This window comes from Stigmatopora nigra, chromosome 16 (genome assembly GCF_051989575.1).
Source record: "Stigmatopora nigra isolate UIUO_SnigA chromosome 16, RoL_Snig_1.1, whole genome shotgun sequence".
Taxonomy (NCBI): Eukaryota; Metazoa; Chordata; class Actinopteri; order Syngnathiformes; family Syngnathidae; genus Stigmatopora; species Stigmatopora nigra.
This window is the reverse complement of record NC_135523.1, coordinates 7,529,738-7,554,326: the sequence shown is the minus strand read 5'-3', so window position 1 is coordinate 7,554,326 and position 24,589 is coordinate 7,529,738. Positions and strand designations below refer to the sequence as shown.

Sequence of the window (24,589 nt, the reverse complement as noted above, 5' to 3'; positions counted from 1 at the left end):
AAGTGTACTGGAATGCATTTATAAAACATTGTTAATTAGAAATAATTTCCTGTTAAGTCATCGCCATGACAACTGCCTGCTGTTGAGCCATCATTCATCCAAAACTCTTTTTGTATTACTGCTTTACTGGGAAATCCTCTGTGCACACAAAACCAGCCAAACACAAAGCAATTTCCATTTAATCCACGCACAAGCCTGACAATAACATGCATACAGAGGGAGATGGCACCAATTTGCAAGACTGCTATTTTCTTTTAAGGGACTGGGATGAGTTGTCCAATGATGTGAAACATTTAGCCAGGCTGAATGTTCAACTGAACTCGATGCATAAAAGATGAGAGCGTACTTGAAAAGTGCAAAAGCACAAACTCCTTTCAGAGTTTCGAAGCAGTCTGGGTAAACGCTTATTAATCAGGATGTTAGGACTTGTATTGCCTGAGGCTTTAAAGTGTTTATATGGACTAACAAGTGAGCAAATACAGTGGACTCTCTAACAGTCTAATTTGTGCCATCACAAAACTGAAAAACAATATTTTAAGCAATATTTTGGCACAACAGGGATCTTCTTAAAAACAATGAAACAACAACAAGATTAGCATTTGGTCGTGGAATTTTTTTTCTTCGTAGATTATTATATCCCTACCCAAAATAAATTGCCCGCCTTCAAAAGGGGAAACGATGAAGCTAGCAGCGGCAATATGTAGCTCATCTATTACCATCTACAGCTTACCAAAGCTGCCAAAAATAAAGATAAATTAGCAAGTGTGAAAAGTGAAAATAAAAACAACTTTTGGTTGGCAACCAATTCATTGTATCGCCCGCCTTCTTCCCACAGTTGGCTTGGATAGGCCACTGCCTCCTTTAAAACCCTTGTCAGGATTTTTTAATGAGTATAAAAAACTATCTAAAAACACTTTTTAAAAAATCAATTGACTACCAATTAACTACGTAAAGCACTTTGTTTCCATTGTCAGTATATCGCATGACAAAACAAATTCAAATGAGGGGGCATCTTCTGTGTATAACTATTTTATCCTGGCTTTCAAAATGTCAGACTAAATTTAACATAAGCCAAACAAAAGCACTTTTTGGTCATCTGATTTCGGTGCAAGTCCTTTAAAAATGCTCTGTTACTAAAGGTTAGTCTCTAGACCCCAAACTTCTTGCTTTAGTATGTGAAAAACTTCTGCTAATGGACAATACAATCAATAAAAGGATAAAAGGATCAAGCTCTTGCAACCAATGAGATAGCACAATGACCCATGTGTGTAGCATTATTATTAGCTGACCACTTGATTAACATATAAATGAAGTGTGCCGCTTGAGAAAATATTTGAATATGTACACGATACATCAACCATCAACTGTTTTTAGGATGCTATATTCTGTTGTTGTCATTTGAATTTAATCAAGAGTGCCTAAAAGTAGTAATCCTCCGGCACTGGTGAAGTCTTTCCCCCCCGCTTTTGCGGATTAGTTCTGAGGCACTTGCTCACTAATGTTTTGGCTGCTCGTCTGATACATAAAACCGGGAAAGCGGGAGGCTCTGCGACAATCAATGGGCTCACAAGCGAGAAAGCCTTGTCGTTGCTGGAACTAACTTGACTTGAGCAAATCGAAGATGACGCCAGCAAGCAAACGTGTGTGTATGTGTGCAAAGAATGAAACTGTGGCAGAGTGCTTTCATGTTACAGAATAGTCTCCATTGGTATTTGTCAGATTTTTGTCTACTGTTTTTGTCTCTTCCTCAAAAATAAGACTCTGGCTTTTTATTAAAAAATCAACAGCGATTCACTGTTGCTGTGTGCCTCAGCATGGAATCATTATGGGATGCAATTATCACATACACCAACATACATTTCTTTTAAGCACTGAAAAGATAAGAGGCGGGGGTTACATACATGTGGGCAAATATCTTTAAACATCCATTTGTCAAATGTGCTTCAGCCTAATCTGATGACCGGGCAACCACTGCAACTGCCAGGGTTGAAAAGTTCACTCTAATTAATAGCTTGCAATTTGCCACAGTAATTATTAATGGATTATGGATCTTAAATGCATTGATGTAATCATTGCTAAGGGAAAGCTGATTTGTAGACCAAATCATTGGTCATTAGCAATGCAAAGCAAATCAATTTGTTTATTTTTTATTAAAGCCTAAGCTTCTACACGGAGCAGCGTAGTTTGCAGCAATTCATTTCTCCACATTTGCAATGCAATCTCTTCCAATTTTACGGCTCTTACAAAAACACACATGCATGGAAATCTTCAAATTATCAACTTGTAAATAAGCATATGACCTTTTCGCATTGCCCACAAACTTTTTCCGATGACCTTCTGTTTTCAATTGTTTATAGCTCTCATGAGCCATTTTTTTTCTTCCTTCATGACCTTTGAATGATCCACTCACAGCACTACTGCCAACACTACTATTGTGTGCTCCATTTCCCCTGGCAAGACATTGCTCAAAATTCCCTCCCAGTACAATCAGGCTTACAGAAATATGAAAAAGCTATTGCCTCGACTGTTGCAACACTTGAGGTCATTGCTGCTCATTAGGGTGATGTGATAGGAACAAAACCAACTAGCCGTTTTGCATGCAAAAGTCCGCTTCAAAGTTTCAAGACACTGGCTGAGCAAAGGCTACTAAACTCCAAAAGGAGAGATACACTGTCACCTCCTTACTATTAAAAGAACTCCCATGAGAAAGACAGAGGGAGGCTAGTGCAAACTAATCTCCAAACAAACAGAAACAAACAAAGCTCCCACGCGGACAGGTGACATTCACTGCTTGCCTTCCCACGCAGACACAAATCCAAGGTCAAGATTTTTCTTGCACATTAATAATATGGCCCTAACAGTCAGTGCCACATAAAAATTAAACAGCGTAGGTAAATTTAAATGACAAAACAACAATATTTACCGGCATGTAAAGCAGATCAGGATTTATATTTACAGTATTCCCGAGCAGGACCATGACGATGTTTACCATGCTGAGTGGATTAAAGCCAGGGAGACAGAGGCAAACTGAGGCTATATTTGGATACACATGAATATGCTTGGCGAGCAGGCTGATGAAAGGTAACAGCAGGAGAGGATCTCAATATATGGTCCAAAGGTGATTTGAAAAATGTAATGGAGCTGATTCTTTTGGGTTACTTTTTGACATACTGCGTGCAAATGTAAACCAATAGTTTGTATTTATTTGAATTTGGACTCAAAGGAAAACAGTAATTCATCGGAAATTAAAAACAGTTGCCGCACACTCGCAGATTTATGCTTGAAATATCATTTTACAGCAGAACAGCGAATATTTAATGCCACTAAGGTTGGGTAATTGGGAATTCATCCAAGCATTTGGGGGAAATGCAACCAACCCTATGTTCCATAGAATTGGAGAGTACCAAAGGATTATCTCTTCTCTTTTTTGTGGGAATTAAGAGTTTTCTATTGTTGATGAAATTCTGAACCATCAACAAGTTTGTAATATATTGGCAGCTTGAAGTTTTCCATAGTACCACTATATTTTTTGGAGTAAAAGGAGACACTTTACTCCATAACAACTCTGTTTCTTATGGTCCAGTGTAGTAGTATATGGATTCTTGAATGTTGCTAAATTGTATGTTTATGGATTTATCACATAAGCAACATTTTTACAGTATCATGCCAACTTGCAAGAACCCAATGCATGCAAAGTGTGGATACTCGAACATAAGCTTGACTGCCAAGTAAAGCCTGCGGGGCTGGGGTGTTGATTAATGAGAAGAGGAAGGCCAGGAAAGAAGGATGAAGAGGAACTGTTAATGGAGCCATGATAGATTCCTCAAAGCCTGGTCATTAATAGGTACGTCTCTCGAGTAGATGCTCGATGTGGCAATACAATATGAAAGGACCGTAAAATCACAGCTTTGCATGGGAGGTGATATATGTGTTTTGGAACCAAAACTCATTGTCTTAATCGCCCTGCTTGCATTATTCATTAATTCAACTGTGAGCGAGTACCATTGAGCCAAGAAGTAATAAGACGAGGTACAGGATGGAAATGTAATCAAAAGGAAATACACTTTCCATATTGATGGCATGATCATCAAATGTATTGAAAAATTAAATGTTTCCTAGTTCTTACTTTATGGGAAGCCATTTGAAGAATTTTCTCTATTCATATTTAATCAACGCATGGAGTCCTATGAGGTTCCATTTTTGGGCCATTATTTAATTTCTTATACTAAATGTGTCCAAAGCTACATTCAAATTAACATTTTAGTACTTGCAGTGATCCTTTACAGCCACGTGACAGAAACACCTGGTAATTTTCATCAAGTTTGCAGCTACAAACAAAATCTAAGGTCTGCATTCTACATACAGTTTTGGTTTTGAAGAAAAATTCCTGAGTGGGTGACAAGGCAATGCTACAAATGAAAGCCATATTTTATACAAGAAGTCACTCTAAAATAGTATCATTTCCATAGGGTCTTTTTTTTCTTTTATTATGTGGACTTGCAATTTATGCCTAAGCAACACTTAGATGCATGCTTATACAAGAGAAGAGAAAAGTTGATGTAAAAATGCCAAAAGTCTTTGATGGCCATTAACGGTAATTTATATTAAAGTTTTAAAATGGTTGATGTTTTGCTCATGCTAATATAAGAATGTTGTAAAGCAAATGAAGGGATTTGAACATGTAAAATTTAAAAAAGGATGATAAAACTTGACAGGAAGATCATGCTGAGTCACAATCTGAAAGCTGAGTCCCGACTCGAAAGCAAACACTGATTAACATAGGCCAACATTTCCAAAATGTACTGTATATGTCAGTAATTACAAAAACATGTTCGCAAAACACTGGAATCCAATGGGTTAGAATTCTTAAGTGCAGGCTTTGCGGATTCATTAAAGAAAGCGAATTTAATGGTGGCATATTAATCACTAAGAGTAATGTTTATTGGACTGTGTTTCTTACATCGTGTTAAAAATGCTATCCATCTGGGCCAATAAGGGTTGATAGTTTGTCAAGTGTTAGGTTAATAGAAAAGACCGGTGACAAAGCGTAAAATGGCCACATGGCATTATTCTCTTAAATGCTCTATCAGGGTGGCTTTGCTCATGTGGTAGGGGAGTCTATCCTCAACCCAAAGGTATTATCCTCGTCTATAATGTATCCTTGAGCAAGATATTGAACTCCCATTTACTGCTGATGTTGTATCATCAGCATATTAATGAGGAAAAAGTGTCTCGGCGCCTGTGAAGTTAAAATGGGAATGTGAGAACCCAAACAAATTAATCCATTGCTTAACAACACTGGGTGGTTTTCTACTGTTCACTTCTTACTCTGCACATAGAAAGATGAAGCACCAAAAATAATGGTCATTGGGAATTTTTCAAATGTGCATATACATTTTTTATTAGTTCTTGTTTCAAAATATCAAAACAGCTGCAAGCTTGCTGACTCTTGTGTTTTTTTTTGCATTCCACAGAAGAGTACAACTCCTGGGGTGAACAATTCCCTTACGTGCAGAAATCCGGTTGGGCCGTCATTGTGAATGGTAAGTGCGCATCAGCGGTAAGAGCCTATCTTAAACGACTTTGCTATTTCGGACAATAGGCACATTATTCTTCATTTCTTTGCCCTTTGTTTTGGGTGGCTGCTACTGAACCAACAAAGAGGAGCATAGACACACTATGACAATATGCACAGTCCATGTCGCGGTTACAGTTCGTTGAGCACAAATGCCCACTTGTTAGTCCAAAACAGCTGAGTGCAACAAAAGAGTGATAAAAGACCCAATAGCCGCTAGTACAGAATGTATTGTAGACCTGGTTTGTAATGAAGCAGCTTGGGGTTGGTCAGAAAGGAATTCCAATATTAATAACTCAACAAAACTGCATGTTATCAATCTACCACAATGCATTTAGACAGTTTTTTCTCATCTAGATAAATTCCATCTGAGACAGTTTTAAAGATTTATTGTAGTTGTATTTGCTAGGGAAATAGTTTACCTACAGTAAAGGCTTATATTTTGTTAATTTTGTTAAAATTACAGTCTAATATGGTCTACAATATTTTAATAAGATAGCTGAATGTGAAATGTTTTAAGAACTAAAATGATGTATTCAATGATTTACATACTATTCATACTGCTCTGATTCTATATCCGCATATATAAACATTGGAAAGGGTCAAAATGAATTTTAACTGCTTTTTACTTTGACCACTTTGTGCTTATAAGGGTAATAAAATAAGCAGTCACTGTCCCTTTTACTTCAGATGCCAATGTTTTGTGTTGTAAGTCAGTAATTGTTTTAATTTTCCTTTGATTTCTCAAGACTATAAATTCAACAATATAAAACCTTGACTGCAATGTGTAATTGGCTACCCATTTGAGTTCATTACAACTGGTGGCAATCTGCAAGAATACAGTGAAATGTGATGCAAATTTGCTCTGGCTCACTTCACCTGCTTGTACATTAATCCTTAAGTGCCAAAAGACATGTTTTCCTGGCTCTCCCTTAATTAATGACATTTTTACTCATTTGTCATGCATGTGCATTGCTTAGTATGGTCAGTACAGTACTAGCAATTGAGTAATAGAGAGTAAGATTGATGCAATGCCATTTTGAATGTATTGTTAGAAAATGAACTAAACTAACAGTCTGTGTGTGTGTCTAATTTTGATGATAATTCAGTTGTTGTTTTTTGAGTTTTAAAACATATTGGACGATGCAGTGGCAAAATATTCAAAAGATGACCTTTCAACAACCAAATGAATCTAAATCTTGCAAACAACTACATGGATTGTAAGACAAATGACTCAAAGGTCATCAGCGCTTCTGTAGCGCTGATAGCATCACCTGTTTTGATCTGAGGGTTCTGCTGTGTCACTGCCAGATGAAATTTTTTCCCTTCATATGGGGTCCCATTAACTTGTTTTCTGTATCTTGTGGCCAAGATATGTAGTAGTTACGTAAAAGTGCATGATACAAAGCAAGGTGATTAAGATTAATTGAGAATCTATACACTGTCCTCTAGCAGTAGGTTGTTTTCTTTTTTTTGTTTGCTGGATGCATGTGGGTGCCAATTCTTCACTGCTGAGCCGTGCCAAATTGCCTCTGTGAGTGTGTATGTGTGTGACTGTGCAGTGTATCAGGGGGAATAGACCGTCGGGGTTATGGAAGGTGCAGTGTGGGGTGATGAATAGGATGCTTTTGTGCTGTCTGTAAAGCAGTGAAGGACAGAAAGGTGAGTGGGGAGATAAAGGGGAAGAAAAGAGAAGGACAGATAAAATAGCTGAGATGAGAGGCTGTGAAAAGTGGGGTGTATGGTGGGTGAGGCACTTAGGGGGGGAGCAAGGTGAGAGAACCGGAGCAGAGGTGACGAAGACGGCATATGTGAGACTGGCAGTGGTTCTGAGAACACTACGCCATTGTCTCTTTCGTCCACAATGACACAAAAGAAGTTTGCTAATGTGGCCAATCAAGTCAAGTTGGTGACGATAAATGGCCGGAAAAAAGGGAAAAGGGTTCTTTTTGATCATTTGATTGCTTTGCCAAAGATGGCGACCTCGTGACCTGCACCTTCACACATCATGCTTTGAAATAAGACATTGAAGACCTTGAATTTGGTCAGATAACTCAAAACTGTTGGCATGGTAACATCATTTCTAATGTTGTGCACTCCCAATTTGTATTGTTCTTAGAATGAAAAACACAGTTTTAAAATTGTTTTGGACACAAACGTCTTAACAGTAATTGCCTTAAAATGCCTAAACTGACATTTCTTTCCTTTCATTTGTCTCATTTGCTATTCTGTAGAAATACATTATCAGAACTGTCAAAATATCTATTTATTTCTTTATCTATATGTTTTGTTTAATTGCTTTCCTCACACTGGTAAGAATACTTAAATAACACAGACTAATCTTGCTTTGAATTGAGCCTCTTCACTCTAATGAGTGCCTCTTTTTTTTCTGGTTTCACATTCTTATTTTAACATCCTTTGTTCCTCCTCCTCTGGCACATTTCAAAAATACTAAAGGAAAAACAAACCACAAGTTTTGTGCATCATCAATAGAGTTCAGATTTAAAAATTACATCCTCTGCATAGTTCATATGAATTCTACAGAAATTACTGTAACCTCTACATTACGAACCATTTCTCTTCTCAGTTTCTTCTTTTTTTACACCCATTGTTGAGGTCACTGCTTCTCTTGGCAAATTTTAGATTAGCACATATTTGCATAGTCCCGTTCTGTTCATATGGTGCTTTCTTTTCTGATATTACATGATGCGTGTGGACTGTTACTATTTTTGGATGTACATCATTTTGCACCATTGTTGGGCAACTTACTGAGTAAAAGCATAGTTAATTAATATTAAATGAAACTTCAATATCCTGAACTACTGATGGTGATAATATAGCACAGTAGGCAAAAATAAATTGCCTAAAGTACCTTAATGAACACTTAATTCACACTCATGGGTGCACTTTCAAGAATGCAAACAATCACTTAAACCTGGTTGCGATGCTCCCTCTTCACTTATGTGGAGCTCAACTGCATTGCATAGAAAATTAATGCATTAGCATTGAATTTTCATGATTTATGCTGGTGTGACTTCCTGTTAATGTTATGGCCACGTATTTGTTTTATTTTTATTATTTACTATTTGACAGAAAATAAGGAAACTGATAGTTTTTCACATCCCCTTCATTGAGATTTTCTGAAAAGGACAATCACAATCATCTTGGAGAATGTGGAACATGAAAATGTCTTTAAAAAAATCCTCTTAGGCTGTAAATCTCATTTGCATTACAAATTATGGGAGGAAAGCCTTAACTAGCTACCAGTGCCGCAGAGCGTTAATCACTGCATGTGGGTGATGGCACCTGATGAAGCATGCCGCAGAGTATAATGCAATAAAACAGGTTACTAAAATGTAAATACATAGATGAATAATTATAGAGTAAATGTACCCAATCACAAGACACAATAATCAGCATGTTATCAAAAGTATTCCTTAGTTGGTAGTTAAGTTTCAGAAATATGTAAATAATCCTTTTCATTCAAATAAGTGTAGCACTCTCACCAGCTGTGGTTGGACTGATTAGGAATTAAGCGCATATTTATGCCCATGGCACAGCAATGTAATTCAAACATTTATCAAGATTAATTAACCCATCATAGCAACAGTAACGGAGAAGTCATCGTGCCTGACACATTTTTATTCAACTTGGCACATGTTGAAAACTTGAGTCTACAAATAGCTGACAGAAAAGTAATGTCATAACTTTGAAATGCAATATGCTAATGACCGATCATAGCACTCGTCTATTTTTTTATTTGTCTTAATTTCTTACTTTCGGAAAAACAATGTTTTTAAAAAACACTTTGCATGACACCGCATTAGATTACTGAGAAAGGTAGGAGGAGTAGAAGGTCAACTGCCTTGAAATGTGATATTTAGGAGACCTTTAAAAAGAAAACACCCAAGACCTTTCTAAGATGCCATCTTAATTCTTATTTGTTCCAAATCTGCTAGAATTTCTGCAATTATTTACAAAGAAGACCTTCTGGCAGATGCTTTTGTCATCATCTGTGGTTGTTTTTGTAAGATTTATCAGTAGTGATATTGAAGACAAAATATCTCCATTAATTTCTAAAGGGAGCACAGGCTATTTTCAAGTGATCTTCGAATACATTTCTTAAAGAGCAAAGAAAAAGGGAGCAGGATCAAGATGAGATGAGGGAGAAAGAATTGCTTTGTGGCTTGAGTGCTTAATTTTCTATGGTCTGTTGCTGTTGGAGAAAAAGGTTTTATCTGTTGATTTCATCAGACATAGAAGTAGAAAAAAATGTTGTTCCTATGTTTTTGTTTGGGTTGTTTTGCTATTTTGGAAGAACTAAACCACTGAAAAACAACAGCATGTCTGGGTCGCTGAGTTGCTCATAACTGAAAGTGTGGTCATTGAAGCTTTTGTTTAAATAAATCATTAAGGCTATGTGATGCAAATTTGCATGATTAACATGGGTAAACACTTCTGAAGTGCAGATATTGTGTAGAGTAACAAAGACACCCTTATTGATGTCCTCCCTGCACCTCTGATGCTTAGAACAAGACCATATGAGCACGCATTTGGTAAGAGATAAAATAAAGCCAACATTCGGCCGTTTACAAGTAAGATTGAAACTACAAAGATGGGTCACAAAATGCAAATAACTAATATTAGCATATGTTTTTGTGGTACAAAGCCAGTGTCTGCTCATGTATTTTCATGACGGTTTGAAAAATAATGCAATTTTGTCCAAGTATAAGCTTGTTGTGTTAAAATGCAAATCATTTAAATTCAAAGGGCTCTTAACAGAGTTCAAAAATGGACCTAATACCCATTTTTTTCTGTGTAAAAGGATGGTGGGTCATGTATACAATACTCACACATAAAGAGCCAATTTCAGACAAACAAAGAAGTCTAAAATTTGCTGGCTCGGCTGTCACTAATATTAGTCGGAACTGTACCAGCTCACAGACCTAGCCACAAGTTTAGTCCTTTCCCCGATTGCGTTATGTTCCACTTCAGAGATAATGACACAGCGTTCATGTGACGACAGCACTCTGAACTACACTCCTCATTCTTAACTCTAAGATAACATTATATAAGCTGATATAGTACTTATTAATTAACTAGATCCGACAAATTAAATTTGAACTTTTGGTTGGAACGACATTAGAGTCTGTGACGAACCAAACCAACCTAGTAGAAATGTTCAAAGTGTATTTAATTTGTATATTATTATTATTACTTTTTACATAACACTTCTGATTGAGAACTTGTTCTTGTTCAGTCTGATCTCCTATAAATGAATTAATCTGATGAGCGAAAAGGAACTCCGGTATGTCAGCTGGATAGAACAGCATTCTTGCATCCTTTTCCATCAAAGTAGTCTTCCCTCCCCAGTGTTGTAGTAGTGTGTGAGACAATGGTACAGAATGGCTGGAGTTGACTGGCAAGAGCAGTGACATCTGCCATAAGCAGATGTTAGAAAGCTATACCAAGATGTGAAATTGACTACTTGAGTACTTAATGTACAGTATACATTGCACTCGTCTATAATTTATGACTATGTATATGTATATAAATAAATAAATGTATATATATATATATATATATATATATATATATATATATATATATATATATATATATATATATATATATATATATATATATATATATATATATATATATATATATATATATATATATATATATATATATATATATATATATATATATATATATATATATATATATATATATATATATATATATATATATATATATATATATATATATATATATATATATATATATATATATATATATATATATATATATATATATATATATATATATATATATATATATATATATATATATATATATATATATATATATATATATATATATATATATATATATATATATATATATATATATATATATATATATATATATATATATATATATATATATATATATATATATATATATATATATATATATATATATATATATATATATATATATATATATATATATATATATATATATGAATTATATTTAGATATATATATATATTTATATACGCACATATATACATATAATGTATAAAAAAGTGTGTAAATAAAAGGGTGTGTGTGTATGTATACCTCACTAAATATGTCAATGCATTGCAATTAAGTGCGGAATAAGCATCACAGTGTGAAAGCACAATTTTTCCGGAGCTCTGTGTAACACAGACTTGCATAACAACCTCATAAGCTTTGAGAGCTAAATGTGCCAGTGGTCCGCCGAGGCTTCATCTCCATGATGATCCGCCAGACGGCCAAGCAGGGTGGGTTGCGAAGCGGGCAAAGACACCTCCACACAACTACAATGCCGGCGTCCTAGCTTGCTCCCTAGAAATGCATTCAGCTCATCACCCATGCAAAAAAAAACATCAATCGGCTAAAACTTTATAAGCACTGATTTGCATGTTAACAGCCAGGGCCGTCTGCTCCTAAACGGCTCTTCACTGACTCCATGCCGAGGAGGTTAAAAATTATGGCTATCAACGTGGCATCAAAGAAAACTGAAGAAGGAAGGATCAAGCTGTGTGATGGAGGAAATAAAACCACAGCCTCCATCATCACACCTGACCGAAGGGAAAGTCTTTGTTATCATAACGAGCAAAACCAGATGGCCAATGGTCGACAATATGGCTATTATAATTGAATAACTCTGCGGCCTGTCATTTGTTTTGATTTAAGCGGTCAAGCCATTTATACTCCTATCTAATGTACGTGATACATTTCTTCTACAGCGAGTTTTAGGGTAACAATTATATCATGTAGACCCCAGGCTGATAATTACAACCTTAGACCTCACTAATGAGACCTGTAGCCCGTGGTGCAAAATGGAACATGATCAGACTTTAAATGTTACACTTATTAGCAAACATGGGAGGTCGTCTGTGCAGGGAAATACATCGCTATCCACAATACAGTAGCTGTCTTCATAAAAACAATAATGCTCATTTTTTTATTGAGATTGTTAAACGCATATTAAATGTTTAAGTGTACTTCTACATGAATGTAGAATTGTACAACACTATTAATTCTCATATTCACACCTGTAGGTAATTTAATGTTCCATTAATATATGCATTTGGGGGCTGAGTATCCAGAAAAAACAAACCTGGAAATGAGATTTGAACCCCCAGCAAGCAATGAAATAATAAACCCTGAGCCAGACATGCGTAACTCCACCATGCTGCTTTTGCATGCAGCATATGGTATATAAAATATTAAAAGATTTAAAAAGCCCAACTTCTTAGGTTTTTTTTTCAGGCACCTAACCCATTTTAAATGGTATGATCACTCAATTATGCCTAAGAATTCCAGATATGTGCATAAAAAAGTATCAGAAGCTGTGCAATAAAACATTAATACAATAATGCTAAATAAATCTGAGAATTTGTAATATTTTTAAGGATAGAACTCTTATTAATTAGGTTTCGTTCAAGTATACCTGGCACGGGAAGCAAAGAGCATTGTAACAAAAATCATAGATTCTCAAAGGATTATGATGGGGGATGAAAATATTCTCTTTTGTGCCAATTACAAATCACACGTGCAGACAAAAGCATGGATGCAGTAAACTTCCTGCATTACTATAATATCAGTTTTAATGCAACAACAATAGAAGCAGGAGCTAGATGTCAATCATTTTAAATACACCCACAAGGGGAGCAATTAAAAGCCAATTCCCAATCCAGATGCCCCTGATGCTCACATCATCATCCTCCTTTCCTCCTCCTGGCTAGTCAGCAAGTGCAACAGTACTCACCCCCAGTTTCTTACTCCGTATCCTCACGTATCCCTGTTTCACTATGTCGTTGAAGTTAGAAGCCATGGTTGAGGGGGACGCTGAGAGCCCCCCCTAGAACGAACGACTCGAAATCAATGTCTTTAGTTGGAGATGATGTCTAACTCGTGCTTCCGTCCGAGAGACAGTGAGAGAAGCGAATGTCGGGCAACCTGCTCCCGTGTCAGCGCTGAGGCTCCCCGGCTCGGAGGCGAGGTCCATCCAGGGAGAGAAGAAAGGGAGGGAGGGAGCAGGGTGGAAGATACCATTTGTCAACTGATTCATTGGAGCAGGGGCGTGATTTCGGGAAGGCACCATCTGTGACATAAGGGATTTGTACTGGGCCATTAATGAATCGTTGTATCTTTTCATTCTTGTATTGTTTTTTGTATAACTAATTTACGTACATTATTGTAGATTAATTCCAATCCAATTTCATGCCAGTTATGATTTGAGGACAGGTAACCCCGATATTAAACACCACCCCAAATTAAGATATAGGGTGTTTCATAAAATTTGATATATATCGCGCCTCCTTGTGCCCTGCGATTGGCTAGCCACCAATTCAGGGTATCCCTTGCCTTGTGCCGGAAGTCAGTGGGGATATTAATGACTTCTCATGGGGTTGGGGGGTCGACAAATGTGCTGGATGTGACATAGTGCTACATTGGTAGAAAACCATCTTATCCCACTTTAAAAGTCCTCAGTCAAATCTTTAGCATACGATTTAAAAAGGAATATGTGAATGTACAACAAAGCTCAGAGGTGCATCTAATTTGCTGCAAGCTTTGTACCTCACCTTTCCTTTATTGCTTATATGAGTATGAATATCATTTCCATATTTTTTGCCAGACAGGCCGCTAATGGGAAAGTGCAATTTCAGATGGTGTGCGTGTGTGCTTCCCTGTGTGCCTTTCTTCATTACAAGGTTGCCTTGAACTGATGTTGTTTGATTTGCCCAATAATAAAAGCAGATAGTTCAATGCCTTATTAAATGATCATATAAATTGTGCGAGAACCAAGATTGTAAAAAAGCTCACCATGCGGGTTCCATGGGCACAATGCTGTGGACAAGCAATCAAAAAGCACTTAAAATAAATGTACAGAAGACAAATTTGATGTCGGCTAAAGCAATGAGATGAGTGAGAGGCTCGGTTTGTTGAATTATGGTCAGGGGATTTTTTTTGGCATTAGACAGCAGATGGCTGAGCTACCTTCTATTGATATGACAGTCTGCCATTACTTATATAGATTAAAATGAAAAGAAGATAAATGGCCTAGAGAATAGAGTGAGATAAGAAGCCATGAGCTAGTATCAAACATCCTCTATTTACACTCTCAAATATTGCAATATGAAAGAAACATAGATGAAAGCTGCCACAGTTTTGCTTTTATGAAATAGTACAGTTGTCCTGTCGTGTGCACACGTTCATTTATTCATGAGTAGGGCCCTACTTTTCAATGAAAGTGTGTTTTTTTTCTTCACTTGGATGCCCTTTTGAGTAACACTATTCTGTCAAGTATAGCAATGAGAAACTCAACATCGTTTTCTTGTGTCATATTCACAAGGGCACAGCAATCTGCCACCCTCCCAACAGCTTGTCTCTGATAGTCGGCAAATCTCTCTGGAAGTGTCCTCAAACTTCAGATTTGTCAAGGCTGTTTTGGCTCCATAATCCTCTTTGTGTGATGTAGCCGTCTTCCACTTTCATCACCTCTTCATCTGCTCTCGAAGAAAACAATGACGGGAAGTCAGTGTCTTACTATTTTATTGGAAAAATCAGACACATTATGTAGAAATGAAGAAATATTTTTTTGTAAGTGCCACAACAGAGCTAATCTCTAAATGCGAATGGGATTCTGAGGTTTAGAAAGTTATTTTATTTTCAAGATTGTCCTGTTTCTACTCTCCAAAAAGCACGTAATGTAGAGTTCATGTGACTTATTTAGAAATATTTGTTTTGGATTTTTCAGTCATTAGCTAAAGCAAAAATATATATATATATATATTTATATACTGCATTTTTAACAACAACAGACAATCCATCAATACTCACACAAAATATTTTGGAGGTGAAACCCTAAAACCCAAAGAACGTCTATAAAATCAATCTCATCCTCTTACATCTAAACACCAGTTAGCAACATATATGTATATGCCAAACATAAACTATACATGAAATCTAAATACAATGCTAAAAATGAAAAATACAGATCCAAAAATATTATCATTCCACTCCAGTTCTGTGGCAGCTATAGCCTGGCTATTCGTCTGTCCAGGTAGAGAAATTGCATGTGCGTATATACGGTACAATCGCACACGCCCTCACACAACCCAGCATATGGTCCTGACATACATGAATGACTGCCAACAAGGTCAGATGTGTGTGACTCACTCAAAAGAAGAGAGACCTTCATCAAGGTCATGAACAAAGCAGGCAAATGTAGGTTAGTTTGTTATAGCTAAAGTAAACCTAGAGCAGTATTGCTTTGTAAAGGGACTGTTCCGTGTAAGCAAATAATAAACTATTTAATTGGGTTAAACAAAAGAGTGCTGTTAATAAGCACAACAAATTGCGAAAAAAATGGAATATATATATATATATATTTAAACTGAAAAATGCAGAAAAATAAGACTGGCCCCTCAGTAAAATGTGTACATGCTTCTAAATCTTGTTACAATGAGGACATTTATTGATAATTTCTTTAGATGCTTTTGAAGCCATGAACTATTAACATCATTTCATCGGTCATAAATCTCAAATGTCCACATTCATGATTCAAACATTGCAGACATATATTTGCAAATCTGCTTATTTTCAGTATTTTATGAACAAAATGAACAAAAATACAGTACATACAGTCCAACTAACTGCTGTAAGTTGATTTCATGCCCTCCATGAATAAGAAATAATGAAATATAGAAAAAGTGTGAACATTCGAAAATACCCATGTAGGCAAGTGAAATATTATCACAAGTTTGAAAACATTCAAGCTCAACCAGCTTCATAATGCACACAACAAGATAGGCAGGGGTGAGTGTAGGAGGAAACATCATTTTGATGCTAGATCAGCAATTTTTCTATTTTTTTTTTAACACGTAGGCAGACTTTATTATTATTTTATTTTTCTATTTTTTTACACAAGCAGAGACGAATGAAATATCCCACACACAGCAATGGTGATGCTAATGTTCTATTCTCAAGCTTTTTACAGCAATCGCCATCAGCTTGATATGTTAATAGTCACATTGGGAATTGGCTTTGATTAGATGTCAAACCCTGGAGGGTTAAAAAAAAATGTTAGATATCTCATTTCTCAGAAAAGAGTTAGACCTTGGTCAAGCATGCTCGAAGGACGTCTGCTGGTCCCGCCATTTGGAACAGCTGAGGTCGTCTGAACTCTCAGAGGAGCCACATGTGACATGTTTGTGATTTACTTCATGCAGAAAATAATACTAATAATAAAAAAGAGAGAGTTGGGGGGCTTATCTGTCCTTCACCATGATGAGCAATGAGGAAAGGCTACCTTTCCTTTTACAAGAATGGAAATCAACCCCATTAAAGAGCAGGAAAAATCAACCGTAACATGGTATAAAGCCCAAAAAAAAAAACGGTATGTACAGTGGACCCTCATCATTAGAACACCTTCCATTGCGAGTATTTCGTGATATGTACAATGCTGTGAGAGAATGAGTCATGTGATAGAAGGTTATTGCAGTAGTGGGGGGCCTCTATGCTTGCAGGCATAAAAGGGAATCCTTTGGGTGAGGGTCTAATACTAAATGATGGGTAATAGTGATTGACTGTCTTTTGACCTTATAGTAATGCACAGTTTTTACATTATGCCACAGTCAGCTATTTTTTTTTTTTACAATATTGGACACCCCACTATTGTTGGCAATGCAGAACAGATGCTTTTTGCTTTTGTTTGTGTTGTTTGGGCAGATGGTATTCTTAGAATTGCAGAATTGATATGACAAAGATGAATTTAAACCCCAAATTACAAAACCATGAGTTCTGAGCCGGTTGGCGTATGAAGGCTTGTTTCCTCCTAAAGGTCCAAACAGAATCCAGCACTTTATAAAACTCAAATGAATCCCCATTCATAAACCTTTCACAAATGCTAGGATTAGTGTGGCCATAATAACATTCAGAGGTAAAAGTACATTACATTTCAGTCCATATTGGCCCAAAAGATGAACAGGAAGGGACCACAGATGGAGGGAATCTCTTCTACGATGCACGCTGCAATGGATGCCAAGTAGGAAGCATTGGCCACATAGAAGGTGCAGTGCATTTGTAAAATGTTTTGTATGGATTCAATGACACGTGTGTACTGTGAGTGGACACTTTCAAGATAGTGATTCTCCCTCAAAATCTAATTTAGTCAGTTGATGCAGAATCCTCCAGAGTAGTGGTTGCCGATGTTCATCGTGATGCTACAATTTCGCTCTGCAAACACATTTCTATATGCCCATCTGTCAGGTGCCTTTGAAAGCTAATTGCCAACCCCCTACGAGTGTGAAACTACCTTTTTACTTAGTTAAGGATGTTATATTGTGAATTACATAATTTGTTCTATATGTACAAATGTGAAGGATTCTGTTCTCACATAATTATGCCCGCCAACCCGGTGACCTAGTGGTTGGCGTCGATCCCAGGTCGGTCCTCACTGTGTGGAGTTTGCATGTTTTCTCTGGGTACTCCGGTTTCCTCCCACATCCCCAAAACATGCAGCGTAAGCTGAACACTCTAAAATGAATGTTTGTCTGTGTCCTTGTGCCCTGGAATTGGCTGGCCACCAATTCAGGGTGTCCACTGCCTTGTGCCTGAAGTCTCCAGGGATAGGCTTTAGCACCCCCAACGACTCGTGTGAGGATAAGCAGTATAGAAAATGAATGAAGGAATATTAACCCTCACAAATTGCACTTGGATATATGGCAGAATTTTGATGTGTTTTCTATTTTGTTTTCTGGACTATATATGTCAGTAGAAGGGTTAAATCTGGATTTAGGATTATGATTCAATATCTTAAGGAAATTATACCCTGCCAACCCACCAAATGTTTCAAATAACAAGGCAAATTGAGAACCAATCTTAGATTGGTGTGTTTTTTTTACTTGCAGGTTTCGTCTATTCCTACAAAGGCAGAAATGCTGTAAATAAATACTAGGAGTATGTGTTGCTTTTTGATCTGCCTCATGGCTTTTGCTATGGCACACAGGGAGGTACATGATAAATCGATACTGAAATCTGGAGATAAACTGCTTTTTGAGACCCACTGAGTGAGTTCATTCTTCCAGGGGAAAAGCAAATCAACATATTCTAATTTGGAGTCAGATAACATTTTCTATTTGGCATATGAGATTTGACCACGTTACAAGTCACACCTGATTCACAATCAAACTTGTGAACAAATATGTTACTTATCTATGTGGTGAATGAAACTGAACTGTACTTGAAAAGTTGAATCCACCTTGACATTATGGGTTTGCAGATTTAATTAAATGATTTATTCACATACCACAGGAAAGAACACATGTGGTAATCGTAGCACACTTTGAAAATGGCTGAAAGTCACATCAAATATGTTTTCAAAAGATAGATATCGCTTCAAGGCAATATCAGCCAATTCAGGCATTCTTTTCCTATCGTAGTTGTTTTCAGTCGTTTCTGCTAAAGCATGCATTTTCTGTTCTGACACTGTCATTTGTAAATGTCACTTTATTATGAATGTCTGTAGAGTAGCAGCTTTTTCCCTTCCAAAACATTGCAAAGATCAAAAGAAATGTGTGCTTGAATCTTGAAGGCAAACCTACAGAACCTAATAAAGCCGTTTTTTTTTTTCTTCAGGCCGTGAGTATTGTATTCACCTTTACTTGAGGAGGCCAATTACAAAAGAATAGTCTATTATAGCAAATAGAGTATAATTAAAGTAGTACAAAAAATGCACTCTGTGTGAATTGCATTTGAAAAGATGCTTGCAAAGCATAGCAAGCCCCTGAATAGAAAAGTTAAAGTAGCATCAGTAAGAGGATCCACTTCCTGGTGGTCTTTTGTATCCTTAAATTGGGGTCTGTTAAATGTCACTGAACTCTGGGTCACCTCTCTTGAGACTTGTTCTGCTGCTTTTGCATTTCTTACAAAAAGAGCAGAGCTCATCAGACTCGTCTCCCTATTTGGAGAAACGTTAAATAGCTTTCTTTCTCTCCAGGGAGGTATGGGAAGTCTTCGCTCCCATTTCTCACCTTTTCCCCCCTTAACATTAAAATTAATTTGGCAACTTGGCCACTAAATTAATCAATGTTTTGGTTCAGTGGTAAAGTCAAGCACGTGACAGTGGTTTGATAAATTAGAGATCATGTTTCTTAATCTTATTTTCTTTGTATCTTTTCATCAGATATTTATAGCATCTGCTTACTTAAGTACAATTTGTAAGGTTCATTTTTCCATGTCATACATCTTTTTTTTTTTATTATGTGCTCAGTATTATGATTTTATTTTCACATTACATTTCCTCACAGTCCTTATTTTTTCCTTTTTAACAAACATGTCAATACTGCTATCCAATATTATCTCCTATATGGAAGTTTAATGATTGGGATAACTACTTATTTTCTCTATGTTTTGGAGTGAACAGCTGTAAGTTGATCGTTAGCCATTTACATGGTACAATAATCCATTTACAAAACACTCATAATTGATTCTGTAGATAATTAGGAAATAATATTGCTTTAGATATGCAATTTGGGGTAAAATAAATTTTAACTCATTTAAATTCATGGATAAAACATATCCAGGAAGAAAACTACATTTGGGATTCTTATGAAGATGCATAGTTTGATTAATGCAAAGTCAACTTCAGCCTTGTAGGTCTACTGCACAAATCGTATCCAAAAAAATGAGAAGAGACCCATAACTAATAATATTGCCCTGTAGAGGGCAATATTGGCTTCAGTGATGGATGTAGTTCTGTTTTTAATATTTCAATCTAATTCCAGTTGAGTAAAACCTGCAGTGTATATTAATTGTCATGAGGAGGTATGTGCTGAAATTGACCAAAAGTGGCCTTTTAGCCAACACTTTTTTTTTGCAATTTACTGCACTTTACATACTGCAATTATGACATGAGTTGCATCATTGTATATCGTGCTGAAAGGAAAATTGATACTGGTATCCCAGCAAATGTCTCTCCTGCCAAAAATGGTACTTCATAATTTGGTAACGATGCCAGCAAGTCAATTTATTGTTAGTTAATTCATTTAATGGATTAGTCTAATCTGGCAGAGTATAGTTTGCACTCACATCCTTTCCAAGTTACAAATGAGAGAGGATCCATCGAAAGCAGCTTACTGCGGCAACCAAAACTTTTAGGAGGTCGTAAGAGGGCCTCTAAGTGGTCATGAAATTGACTTTTAATTGGTTTTGAATAGCCGATGTGATGCCTTGCTGCTGTTTTGGACGTCTTTCAGAGATTTAACCAAACACACCCTTGTGCTGCTGTTGGCTCCTTATTTAATCTGACAGGTTTAATATAAAACAGGTGATACTTTTCTCTCGTATGCACTCTTCTTGGGGATTGGCAGAAGAGCACCACTCCAGTGCTCACCGTCCAGGTTTAGGACAAAGCAACTCTTTTATATCCTGGGCTGGCCTCACAACAGCTCGTGTGAGTATGGGGGGAAAAAGGAGTGGAACTGAAACCTCCTCTGTAAATACATAAAAGGCCAGTGATGACGTTGGACTTCATGAGCTTGCCTCCATGATTTTTTTTTTCTCTCCTCGGTGTATTGCCGGCACCTGATTTGTTGCGATTTTTTTAATGTTTTGAACTCTGTGATCCCAGAACAGGTATGATTTTTATAGATTTTTTTTAACATCAAGACTTGAGCAAAATTCTCAATCAGGGAGTATCTAAACCACCATAGAAAATTTAAAAATATAACCTTGGTATGTAGAGGCAGGTTTTCAGATTCAAGTAGTTTTATAAATGTTGTAGTGATGTGTACTTTTGTGTAAGAAAACCATTTGTAAAAGCCTTTTTGGAGAATTATCAATTTCGAAATATAGCAAAAAATGCACTGCATCACATTGGACATAAATTCAAATGAACTTCAACCACCTGGCTTGGTCCCTAAAGGTCTCATCAACCCAGAAACATAAGCAACCATTCACGCTCACTCTCATACTTAAGGGCCATTTAGAGTGTCCATCCAGCCTAACATGCATGTTTTGGGGATGTGGGAGGAAACCAGAGTACTATGAGAAAACCCACACAAATCCAGGGAGAACATGAAAACCCCAGAAGGACCCCAGAACTGGGAGGCAGATGCTCTAATCGCTCAGCCGCCCATCTACCACCATACCCACCAAATTTAATTCTCCTTCGTCCACAAAAAAATTTTTTTGCATAACGAAGATTGTTGTATGTTGTGTTGTATCACACCGAATTGTGTTCATATTTAAATTTTGGTAGCACTACTAAGCAGTCAAATGTCCTTTCTGAATAAAACTAGATCCATTAGGTATCTTAATCATTTGCCTCAAATGGTTGTGTCCTATATTTGGACTGACCCCAAAGGAGTGGTGCCATTGTCATTGTCAAAGCTTGATTGTTTATCAAAAATATGCAACTTCAAACGCTTCCTTTTTGTCATCCAAAGTATTTCGCACACCCTGCTCTACTTCTCTCTCGTTTATTTTCTTTCCCTCTGCAAACAAGAGCTTGTTTCACACACAGTTCATCTGATTGCGCTCCATATCAGCCCGACCTCTTTGAAACACGGCCCGTTTCCTCTGTTATCTTCGGCTTTGTGTGTTAGGGTTGTTGCAGCATTCCTGGGCAGCAGTATTGTTGCTCTTTTATTGTCAAAACACAATCACAGCAGACCCACATCTGGAATGATAGACTGAAAATTTCAGTGGAAAAAAAGCTTTAATATCGATCCAAAGCATTTTTTTTCATTAAAACACATGCACAGTATGATATCATTTCAGGAGTCCTATAAAGAATGTATGTGAAGTATGTAGCCAGAAACTGCTGTTGGGAATGAGTACACTCTCACATACAGCTTCTAAAAGTAGTGTATTGTCTTAGTGTGCAAAAGGTTGATGGGGTTGTCATGCACCAAATTTGAGTTTGCAGCAGTTGGAACTGTAGCCATGAAAGCAGCGCAATTGTTGCACAATGTGACATTTAAACACTGACATTTAAGCAGCTGCTATAATGGATTTGGAATCACCTGCGAAAAATAATGTTCCCATATGTTATACATTCACTGAACCACAAATTTAGTTGCACCACATATTGGTTTGGCTATTCATCATGTTATGTCTAAGTTATTTAATAAAACAGGAAATACTTTAGTCCAAATACCTTGTATTGGATGGACTCTGTGTTGCTTAGTGTTATCTCCATTTCCATTATTGTCAGTCTTATATTATGCTCTGCATTGTTTTAGAGATGAACTCCTGATGGGATAATACTTAACTTTATGCTTCCTTGTATATTGAATAGCGATTACCTGCTGTTGTGGATATATAGATGTATGTGATGGACTTGGATAAAGGTTGTTTCTGCAAATATGTGGTCATAAATTGCAAGTTGGAGAAAAAAACAATACACAGTATCATTTAAAAGGAAATGTAATTAAAAAACATGTGTGATCAATTCCAAATCAGTGATGGTGTGATTGTGAATATTGTCTATGTGTGCCCTAATGACTGACTGGCGACCAGTTTAGGACGTAGTCTTCCGTTCATCCTGTAATTAGCTGAGATAGGCTCCAGCACCCCGCAAGCCTGATAAGGATAAGTTGTATTGAAGATGGGTGGATAATTTGATAATATCACCATGTTTTTTGCAAGGATTTGACATTTTGTAGGATCTGTTCAAGATGGAAAATGGCATTTTAAAGTAAAAAAAAAAACTTGAATCGTAAACTAGAGTGAATTGTTTCAGCTTCATAACTGTTGTTGTTGGTTGCGGAGACTGGGATTTTTGGATGTTTGCAAAGAGAAAGAAAAGATAAGCATTATTCTATTCCTACTTTTGGTAAATGACTGTGCATATGTATGATAATTTCATTCAATCATCTCCGTCCCATTAGAAGCAGTCTAGCCAGATATGATCTCGTTTAGTTCAAAACAGAACTGCAGAACATTGCGATATACCAGCACAATAATGAACCCCTCTTTCTCCTAGTGTCAATCAAAATGAACCTTATCTTTACCGACCTTCTATAACAGAGCTCTTATATTTAGATCTGTGCAAATAGGGTTTTTCCTACCAAGTAAAGGCTATTTTGATTTAAACTCGGCTACAGATGGAGATATTTATTCTAGTCAGCATAAACACAATGGATATATTGTTGGCATTATGATTCCTACAATATATTTCCCAAAGTATTATGTTGGAGTAAAATAGCTTGAATTCAGCAACACAGAGACAGGATCTGACAATATTTATGTACTGTATTTGCGTTGTCATTTGTCTAACTGTTGCCTGGATGGATTTGTTTGAATGCCCACGAAAGACTTTTTCATAAATAAAATCGCCATAATTTGTCTCAGGTTTGCTTTAAAAGTAGCGAAGCCGAAAATAGGGTAATAATGATGAGTCATTGCCTCTCAGGAAATTTGCCCTACATCTTCCTTTTTCCCCTTTTACCAAAGTGCTCACTTCATCCTTGGGCAATTCACAGTGTGGCTATGTGCATGTCATATTTCTGGATCATGAAGTGCAAAAAAATAAAGAACCTCGCTGTCAAAGTTTATGTTTTGTTCATTTGCCAAAGTAAAGGTTTGACAAGAAGGAAAACAGTCATTACCACTGGCAACCATAACTTCTCAGAGAGGTGTTCCCTGAATGCATCGCAACTATCTTATTCCCATCCAACCACCGTGGCACAGACAGAGCATATAAACAAACACATGTGCATGTGAAAAGAGACTCATTCAACCCAATTAAAGGCAAATATACAACCGTTGAACAAGTATACAGTGTGCACAAATGCCAAAGTACGTGCTAAGTCTTTCTGCTCAGCTCTTTTTTACACAGTTCGCCGCCATACGTCTTGCGTGGAGTTCCAGACAGAAACGGTGAGGAGGTTATTAATGGCCTTCCTTATTTTAGGCGACACACTTCTGAAAACAGCGGTGCCACCGTCCGCGCCTAATGCTAGCTGCA

The 24,589-nt window shown here is 36.7% G+C and overlaps 2 protein-coding genes across 5 annotated transcripts in view; one reads left to right on the top strand and one right to left on the bottom strand.

The window, feature by feature from the left end:
- Positions 1-13,609, bottom strand: part of dok6 (docking protein 6) — a 37,824-nt gene extending 24,215 nt beyond the window's left edge. The window contains exon 1 of the mRNA XM_077736272.1: positions 13,382-13,609. Coding sequence (XP_077592398.1) covers positions 13,382-13,447 — 66 coding nt within the window. The 5' untranslated portion in view covers positions 13,448-13,609. The remainder of the gene's footprint in view (positions 1-13,381) is intronic.
- Positions 1-24,589, top strand: part of LOC144209777 (uncharacterized) — a 101,374-nt gene that overhangs the window by 23,014 nt on the left and 53,771 nt on the right. For 3 of the 4 annotated variants that reach the window (XM_077736279.1, XM_077736280.1, XM_077736278.1), the window contains exon 2: positions 5,475-5,543. The gene's annotated coding sequence lies outside the window, so the exon portion shown is untranslated. Of the gene's footprint in view, positions 1-3,767; positions 3,845-5,474; positions 5,544-24,589 lie in introns of those variants that run through there. The other variant, XM_077736281.1, reaches the window with a different exon arrangement.